This window comes from Ranitomeya variabilis, chromosome 6, assembly GCF_051348905.1.
Source record: "Ranitomeya variabilis isolate aRanVar5 chromosome 6, aRanVar5.hap1, whole genome shotgun sequence".
Classification (NCBI taxonomy): Eukaryota; Metazoa; Chordata; class Amphibia; order Anura; family Dendrobatidae; genus Ranitomeya; species Ranitomeya variabilis.
The window spans coordinates 125,704,549-125,714,977 of NC_135237.1; the positions used below are offsets into that span (position 1 = coordinate 125,704,549).

General features: G+C 44.1%; 1 protein-coding gene across 1 annotated transcript in view; it reads left to right on the forward strand.

Moving 5' to 3' along the window:
- Window positions 1-10,429, forward strand: part of STT3B (STT3 oligosaccharyltransferase complex catalytic subunit B) — a 170,606-nt gene extending 160,177 nt beyond the window's left edge. The window contains exon 16 of the mRNA XM_077268964.1: window positions 8,814-10,429. Within this exon, the coding sequence (XP_077125079.1) occupies window positions 8,814-8,894 (81 nt within the window). The 3' untranslated portion in view covers window positions 8,895-10,429. The remainder of the gene's footprint in view (window positions 1-8,813) is intronic.

Here is a 10,429-nt window from a genome sequence, read left to right on the forward strand (position 1 = left end):
GGCCATAGGATTAATGGACATGCGCACTGCTATGTTGACGTTGTAGTGTATTACCTTAATAAAATGGTGCCAGAGTCGGCACGTGCTCATACCGCACTATTCAGCGCAATTTTATTGAAGGCACAGTATATGCAAATTCATAAACAGTGTCTGAAAGAAATGACACCAGAGATAGAGCGGTATTCACATGTGCTGTCTCCAGCACAATTTTATTGAAGTATTGTACTACAAAATTAAAGGTATCCTGTCATCAGAAATAACAAACTATTAATCTGCACATTTGAGGTTAATCTGCAGGTTAATAGTGTTATTATGCTGCCCAGCACCTGCATGCAGTTGAATGCAGCGGAGAGAAAATTAACTTTTATTCTCCCTGCTAGCATTTGGTTTAAGTCATGGGGGCGCTGCTCTGAGTATACAGAGCGGCCGCTATAACCGTTCCCCTGGCGCTTACTGACGCTGGATCTACATTGAGGCTGGCTGTCAGTCAGGGTCGGGGGCACAGATAGGCCGGCGTCACACTAGCGAGTTTTACGGACATATGAGCGCATAAACTACGTCCCTAAAATACCCATTGCACACGGCCCAATGAATCTCTATGGCCCAGCTCCTATCTGCCGTATATTACGCATCCGTAATATACGGTCTTGTACGGCCGTAGAAAATCGCAGCATGCTGCGTTTGTCACCGTATTGCGCAAAAAAATCGCCAATAAAAGTCTATGGGGGAGAGAAAAATACGGATTACACACGGACCATGCGTGTGACTTGCGAGAAATACGCAGCGGTGTTAGAGAAAAGCCGGTAATTCAATTGCCGGCTTTTCATTTCTCCTTCCCAAACCCGACAGGATATGAGACATGGTTTACATACAGTAAACCATCTCATATCCCTTTTTTTTTGTGGCATATTCCACACTACTAATGTTAGTAGTGTGTATGTGCAAAATTTGGGCGCTGTAGCTTGTAAAATAAAGGGTTAAATATCCCACCACTACAGGGGAGTGGGAAGAGAGTGGCCAAGTGCCAGAATAGGCGCAGCTTCCAGATGTGCCTTTTCTGGGGTGGCTGGGGGCAGATGTTTTAAGCCAGGGGGGCCGATAACCATGGACCCTCTCTAGGCTATTAATATCTGCCCTCAGTCACTGGCTTTACCACTCTGGCGGAGAAAATTGCGCGGGAGCCAACGCCAATTTTTTCCACCATTTAACCCTTTATTTTACAAGCTACAGCGCCCAAATTTTACACATACACACTACTAACATTAGTAGTGTGGAATATGCAAAAAAAAAAAAAAGGGATATGAGATGGTTTACTGTATGTAAACCAAGTCTCATATCATGTCGGGTTTGGGAAGGAGAAAGAAAAAGCCGGCAATTGAATTACCAGCTTTTCACAGATATCGCGCTGAATTAAATATAAATAGTGTGTATGTATATGTATGTGTGTGTGTGTGTGTGTGTATATATATATATATATATATATACTGTATATATGTTTTAACGAACATTTGAGCACATAAATCCATTAGATGTCGATTTTGCGAGCCTGCGAGAAAATATCGCAGTACGGATGCCATGCGGATTACATACGGAGGATGCCATGCGCAAAATACGCTGACACACCCCGCCTACGGATGACATACGGATCACTATTTTTGGAACGTTTCTGCGTATTACGGCCATAAAATACGGACCGTATTTTCATACGCTGAGTGTGACGCCGGCCATACAGTGGCCGCTCTGTATTTTCAGAGCGATGACTAAGCGGCACCGCCCCCGACCCCATGACTGAAACCAAATGCTCCCCCATCCGGGTATACAATCCCGGAATATGCTCCGCCCATCCTGGAATATACTCCCGAATCCTGGTCTTCCTGGAATACGTTCCTCCATCTTGTTCACCCCCCCCATCCTGGTAAATGTTTCTCCATCCTTCCATCCTGGTATATGTTACTCGATCCTTGTCCCCCTTCCTGGTGTATGCTTCCCATCCTGCCTTCACTGCCGTTGATCCATCCATCTAATCATAAACAGATACCGTATATACTTGTGTATAAGCCGAGTTTTTCAGCACTTTTTTTGTGCTGAAAACACCCCCCTCGGCTTATACACGAGTCACGGTCCCAAAAGCCGGGCGCGGGAGGGGGAGTGGCGGGTCAGAGAGGCAAGAGCCAGCGGCTGTGGCTAAAGCCTGTGCCGCTGCTATAATAGCGCACAGTGCCAGTTGCAGCCTTCCAGCACTCCTCACACTCCCCTACCGGCGCGCCCTCGGTTCTGGCACTGTATCTCGTTCCGGCCGCCAGAGCCCGCATCTCTGAAGTTCCTGCCGAGCGATCACATGGCACCGCTCAATAAGGTAATGAATATGCATGCCTCTCCACTCCAGTAGGCGTGGTGCACATATTCATTACTTTTAATGAGAGGAGCCATGTGATCGCTCTGCAGGAAGAGCTGCTTGAAGCCGGAACAAGATGCAGTGCCACCGAGGGAGCGCAGGCAGGTAAATAAGATTTTTTTTTTTTACTATTTTTATATATTTTTTTTTAACAGGAATCATACATGGGGATCGGGATAAGGAGCCATATACACCAGGACAGGGACAGGAGAGCCATGGATACAATGACAGGGACAGGGGAGCCATGCATACAATGACAGGGACTGGGGAGCCATACAGGACAGGGACTGGGGAGCCATACAGGACAGGGACTGGGGAGCCATACAGGACAGGGACTGGGGAGCCATGCATACAATGACAGGGACTGGGGAGCCATGCATACAATGACAGGGACTGGGGAGCCATGCATACAATGACAGGGACTGGGGAGCCATGCATACAATGACAGGGACTGGGGAGCCATGCATACAATGACAGGGACTGGGGAGCCATGCATACAATGACAGGGACTGGGGAGCCATGCATACAATGACAGGGACTGGGGAGCCATGCATACAATGACAGGGACTGGGGAGCCATGCATACAATGACAGGGACTGGGGAGCCATGCATACAATGACAGGGACTGGGGAGCCATGCATACAATGACAGGGACTGGGGAGCCATGCATACAATGACAGGGACTGGGGAGCCATGCATACAATGACAGGGACTGGGGAGCCATGCATACAATGACAGGGACTGGGGAGCCATGCATACAATGACAGGGACTGGGGAGCCATGCATACAATGACAGGGACTGGGGAGCCATGCATACAATGACAGGGACTGGGGAGCCATGCATACAATGACAGGGACTGGGGAGCCATGCATACAATGACAGGGTCTGGGGATCCATGCATACAATGACAGGGACTGGGGAGCCATGCATACAATGACAGGGACTGGGGAGCCATGCATACAATGACAGGGACTGGGGAGCCATGCATACAATGACAGGGACTGGGGAGCCATGCATACAATGACAGGGACTGGGGAGCCATGCATACAATGACAGGGACTGGGGAGCCATGCATACAATGACAGGGACTGGGGAGCCATGCATACAATGACAGGGACTGGGGAGCCATGCATACAATGACAGGGACTGGGGAGCCATGCATACAATGACAGGGACTGGGGAGCCATGCATTCAATGGCAGGTACTGGGGAGCCATGCATGCAATGTCAGGGACTGGGGAGCCATGCATTCAATGGCAGGCACTGGGGAGCCATGCATACCACAATAGAGATGAGGGGACAATGCATACCTGGCTTATACTCGAGTCAATAAGCTTACCCAGTATTTCGTGGCAAAAGTAGGTGCCTCGGCTTTTACTCGGGAGGCTTATACTCGAGTATACACGGTAGATAAATACATACAACACTCCTACTCACCTTTCTCCCCTCTCCCCTGCAGAGCGTAATGTTATTTAAAATGGTGCCAGAATCAGCGTGTGCGCATACAGCGCTATTGGGCGTCATTTTGTTGAAGACACTTTGCAAATTTGTTGTCGCCGATGTGTCAGAGACTGCAGACCATTGCACTGCATCTATCTGCAGAAGGTCTCAGCGATTGGCCTTGCAGACTAGTGGCCACTTCCCCCGGCCTTAATGGTGTGTGTCACCTGGATTGGGGTGTTTAGAACGCCCAACTTTCCTATCTTCCTACTTGGTGTTGCTGGAGGACGTCTGTTTCTCTCGAGTCTTCTCAAGCTAAGTGTTCCCTTGTTTTGTGTACCCTAGCTGTGTGTAGTGGTGATTGACTAGCGCTTATCCTGTCCTTCCCGGTGTAGGGCTTATCGCCAGGGTCAGGCAGGGATTGGGTATCCTGCTCGGCGATGGGTGCGGAACCTATATAGGGACGGTAGGACAGACAAGGTGATGTTAGATTTGTCTAGGGGTCTCCACTCCCCCCTGCCCTAGTGTTTGGTTCCCCTTCCCTTATCCTTTTGTGTTGCACTTAGTCTGTCCTACACTGTGCGTGACATTTGTGTTCAGCAAAATAACACCAGTTATCGCACTATGCACAGGCACTGACTCTGGCACCACACTACTCCATCCTCTTCTGAGTCCACCCACACTGCGCAGACGCAGTCTATATGGGCTTTGGACAGAAGGACGCATCCAGCATTATAGATAGGCTTAAAGTGCAGACTCTCAGCTTTAATTAGAGGGGTGAAGATCTGAGGTTGTGAGCTGTAATAAACACCTAGGCAAGTTAACAGTGTCATTATTTTTTCTTACATCCACGGTCTTACAGAAATTCTGGGTAGATGGTCACAATGCATTGTCCCCAGTCCATAAGATCCCATCCTGGGGCTGATAGTACCAGTGCCCCTGTACCAGGAGATACCCACTGGCTCCCAACTTTTGATTGGCCGACAGCTTTTGTATCTCTTGCCGATATAGTCTGTAGTCACAGTCCATGCTCCTCCGCATTACGGTTATCACGACAGTAGCGCGTGTATCCCACTCCAGCCGGCAACTACAGTCCTTAATATAGTTTATCACATCCAGACGATGGCTATCATGACCAATAGCACATCTGCCCAGCTCCAGCCGACAACAACATATAGAACAGTCCCAACCTGGGTTCTCCATAAGTCTTTTTGGGTTCAGTGATGGGCAGAGGAGCAGACCTGTTTTCCACCAGATGGAGCCATGGTTCCTTGAGCTGATCCTGAAGAATGTCTCTTTGCAGAGGGTGCCAGAGACTTAATAGCCACAGATCCCATTCAGGACATTCCTCCACAGGATTGCACAATGGTTGGGGGAGGGTGATCCCTCATTGTTTGATTGTTCAAATAACCTGCATATTTATCCTAAGTTGTGTAGCTTCATAAACTGCAGTGGGCTGATGCAATACATACTCAGCATGCATTCACAAATTAACATACGAGAGTCAAAGTACAGGTTCATATGAAACAATGGCTCCATTAAGGCCTCCGAGACACTAAACAGAGTTATGGAATGATTGCTTCATGTGATTACCAATCTTGTGTCTAGCCTTACATATACATAAGATCCAGCCTGCATATATTCCAATGCTTACTGTCACTGAATGAAAACATTGATTCCTGAAGCTGAACGCTTTCCAGGTGAAATTAGTGCACTTAAACTGGCGAGCAAACTAATCTCTAATAAAATACAGCAAGCAAATCTCTAATAAAACACAATAAGATGGACGTAAACGGTATTCCGTGCTGGAAAAATTCTGCATCCCTTAGAACCGTGGACTCCGCTCTGCGTGCATTGGTCCAATAGTCTTATCTGTGGCTAGCTCCTCACAAGAGGGTATTCACATCCTAATTGGAGTAAGGCTTTAGGAATTTCAGCTCTTCAATATGTTGCTGACTTTTTTTTAAAGTGACCAAGAGTAACTGGACAATTATCTCAAAAAGGTCTTTAACGAGCTGCATGGACTATTCCCTCATTAATTAAGCAGGTAAAAGTTCTGGAGCTGATTTCAGGTAAGGAGTTTGCATTTGGAAGCTGTAACTGTGAATCCACAACATGCAGTCAAATGAACTCTTTTGGAAGAGAAACAGACCATCAATGGGCTGAAAAAGAAAAATCCATCAGCGAAATGGCAGAAATGATAGGAGCTGCCAAAACAACAGTTTGGAACATTCTGCAGAAAAAAAGCGCACTGCTGAGTTGCGTAACTCCAGAAAACCTGGACATCCACAGAAGACAACAGTGGTGGATGATCACAGAATCCTTTACATGGTGAAGAAAAACCCGTTCACAACATTCACACAAGTGAAGAACACTCTGCAGGAAGTCTGTGTTTCAGTATCTAAGTCTGCCATAAAGAGAAGACGTCATGAGTGCAAATATAAAGAGTGCAAACAATTAATCAGTCTTAAAAATAGAAAGGCAAGATTACTTAGCCGAAAAAACATGTCAAGAAGCCAGCCCAGTTCTGGAAAAACATTAATCTGTACCAGAATTATGGGAACAAGTAAGTATGGAGAAAGCTTGGAATGGTTCAAGATCCAAAGGACATCACATCTTCTGTAAAAGATGGTGGGGCAGTGTGATGGCATAGGCATGAAAGGCTCCCAATGTCACTGGGTCTCTAGTGATTATTGGTGATGTGATTGACTACAGAAATATCCGGATGAATTCTGAAGTGTACAGAGCGATACGATCTGCTCAGATTCAACCAAAAGCAGTAAGGTTGATTTGGATGATGCTTCACAGTCCACTTAGAGAATGACCCAAAACATTCTGCGAAAGCCACACAGTAGTCTAAGGCAAAGTGCAATATTCTGCAATGGCTGAGTCAGTCACCAGATCTCAACCCCACTGAGCATGTATTTCACATGCTTAAGACAAAACTTATGGCAGAAATACCCACAAACGAGCAACAACTGAAGTCAGCTGCCTTAAAGGCCCCTGGCAAAGCATCACAAAGAAGGAAACAGAGCGTTCGGTGACGTCCATGGCTTCCAGACTTCAGGCAGTCATTGCCTGCAAAGAATTCTCTACAAAGTATTAAACATGAACATTTTATTTATGGTAAAGTTAAAATTATCCAATTACTTTTGAGCCCCTGAAATGAGAAGGATTTGTAGAAAAATGGTTGGAAGTCCTAAACGTTTCACAGGATATTTTTGTCCAATCCCTTAAAGTCTGAAAGTCTCCACTTCAATTGCATCTTGGTTGTTTCTTTTCAAATAAAAAAAAAAAGTGGTCTGCAGAGCTGAAATCAAAGATTGGGTCACTGTTTAAATATTTCTAGACCCAACTGTATATTCCCAGAACCTTCGTCAGTGATATATTGATGACTGAAATACAGCGCTTATAGTGGATTGTGACCCTGCTATACAGTGTAACAATGTAACACTGCTAGAATTAAGCTAAACCTTTTAAGTGCAGCTATAGAATGAAATGGCTCACAAGTCTGAGAATATTTACTCTCTGCACACTCAGCCTGACTGCTGCAGCATGTCCTGAGCAGTGTTAGATCTCAACAGCAGGGAGGAGCAACACTGAGGAGCTGGCAGTCAGGCTAGGTGGGCAGAGATGGAGTTCATCTTTCTCTGACGTGGAACTTCAGAGTAGTAACACCAGCCTCATCATGTTTGTTTGCGATCCCTTTAGTAATGTTTGCAGCTTTTATTTGGTGATAGATGCACTTTAATTCATGTTCATGATAGTTTGTTGTTGTCTGAAATTGTGAAATAATGTAGTGGATGTAGCTCATTAGATGCGCTCCTCATGTTAGGGTTTAATAAGTAAACTCATTTATCAAGTTGCTTGGTGATAAATATATCAGAAACTGCAGTCTTGATAGATTGACAATATGCAATGGAAACTAGTTTACTTTTAGAATGAATTTAGACACAAGTGAAACATGGCTAAGGTCCCACTACATTTGGGATCCAGATGAAACATGCTTTTCTGATTTTAAATCTATTTTCAGAATTAAACGTTGTATAAGGATACACATAATGCTGCTCCTTTTATCTTTCATGTTAAGGTGGAGTGATTAGAGCTTTAAAGGGAACCTGTCACCCCCTCAGGCCTTTGCAACTAAAAGAGCCAACTTGTGCAGCACTAATGCTGCATTCTGACAAGGTGGCTCTTTTAATTCGGGTCCCTGGCACTGCTGCAATAATCCATTAAAAGAAAGAAAAAACCATAGTCCTTTATTTCAAGCGAATTGCATGGACAAGGTAATGCAAGCAGGTACAGGGCAGATGGTACAGGCAGAGAAACAGGACGACGGCAGTTTCGCGTTATACACGCTTCCATGGGCCCTGCATTGAGGCCTGTGATTCAGAGACCACCTCACCACACCAGTGAGTAAAGCACGCTACTCAGTGCCGTTCTTTTTTTTTTTTTTTTTTTTTTTCTTCACTGCTGCAATAATCCTGCACTATTTTTTTGGGGGGGGCATGTGCAGTTGTGCTGCCCTTCGAACTTACAGCGCAGGCGCTGGGGACGTTAATGAAGGAAGAGAAGGCGGCGCCCGGCAGGCAGAGGCCATGAGTGACGGCTGTGCTGAGTCTGTGTTATGGAGGAAAGACCCGCCCCCAAGTCTATTTCAAGGTATGAGGGACAAATTTCAAAAAGGATTATTGCAGCAGTGCCAGGGACCCGAACTAAAAGAGCCACCTTGTCAGAATGCAGCATTAGTGCTGCACAAGGTGGCTCTTTTAGTTACAAACGCCTGGGGGGGTGACAGGTTCCCTTTAAGGGGCATTTACACCACGATTTTCATGATTGTGTTTTCCTAGGAATGTTAGCTCAATATAATCATGCGATCTAAACTGGCTAAGGAATAAATAATTTTTTTCAGTCTATTAGACTTAGAACTTGCATGTGTACTGGTATTATATGGCTTTTTTTGCTTTTTTTTTTGTAGACCTCAAAGAGGAAGCGTGGCTATATAAAAAACAAGCTGGCTCTGAAGAAAGGCAAGAAACCGATCAAGAAGACCATTTAAACCATCTGATCTCACAGGAAGGAGTTGTCCTTGAGAAATAACCAGTCTTTGCCTTTAGATGAGCTCATGTTCTTCAGTAGCATGAGAGTACAGAACCATCTGTGGTCCAGAATATTGTACACAATTTTCAGGCAATGTCTGATTACAAAATATATATTTATTGGCTTATTAAGAACAGCTGTTTTAGATTTGTAACGTGAAGCCAGGCAGACAGAGCTGCTGTCCTCTAGTAACAGCAGATGGTTTTTCTTTTGTTTTGTTTTTGATTGAGGGATTTTTTTTATTTAATTTTTTTTTTGGGGGGCAGGGGTAACAAATGATGAAATTGTTGACAATTTGGACTATTTGCACCAAAGAACCCTCTATTTTCATTGCTATACATATGCATACTTGTCAATTTTTTCTTATCACAACAGAGGTATAAATACTTTCTTAAAATACCATGTCCGTTCACAAGTAGGCACATATATAGAGGCAGACCCCACTTGTTCTGCATATTCCTCTTCCCTTTAAGATTTTTTTTATGTTTTATATATCTATATAAATACTGGCTAGGGTGTGGGTGTCTTCTCTGATTTCTGCTGTATTTTTATTGGGATGCTTATATCTCAAACAATCATAAAAGTATCCAAGACAATGTGATCGGTCAGTTCAGCGGTCACCTGTCGACAGTGCAGGTAGCCATGTTTGGTCTCTGCCTTTTCTTTTTGGCCTATCCATTTGCGTGATATTGCCTCAGTCTGAAGTGAGCATCTCCATTATATTGGTTGCTGCTTACCGCTTTTCAGGCATAAACCCAGATACTGAATGTTTGTTTTTGCACAATCCTATAAAATGCATACGGCCAAATAAGTTTTGAGTGTTTGCACGTTTAATACATATAAAAAGTTGACAAGTATACAGACATGTTGCGTGAAATCTGACCTTACATAGAGGGTATCTGAGCGAGACCAGAATTTCTAATTGATTTGTAATTTTGTTTTTCCTCTCAATAAAACAAGTGCAGTAAACTTACTATGGGTTATATTTAACAATCGCTATCAGTTTTTTTTTTGTTTTGTTATTTTGAGAAGACAAAGCTGTCATTGTCATGCACTAAAATGTATATTGGGTTGAACATTTGGGTGGATCTTAGTTTTTTGTTTTGTTTTTTTTTTGCATTGCTTTTGGCATAATGCAGACTTGAACTTTTCTTAGTTTGACAGATGTCAACAATTTGAGTTTTCTTGCTAGTTGTTTTTTTTGTTTTTTTTGTTACTGGATTACCACCACAGTTACTGGATTGCCCTGTTAGGATGTCTTTTTATAATAAAACTAAGAGGTGAGGACCAGTGACATCTCACATAAGGAATATCAACTTTTTTCATTTTGTTTTTCAGGCTTGTGATATTTTTACATACCATGAAACTGCATCGCTGTTAAGCATTTGTATGCGGTTCTGAGGCCACTAAAAAAACAATGCTGGCAATCTTTACTGGATTAAAAACTTTGGAAATTGACAATAGAAAACAAATAAAGATTTAATTAAGGTTTTA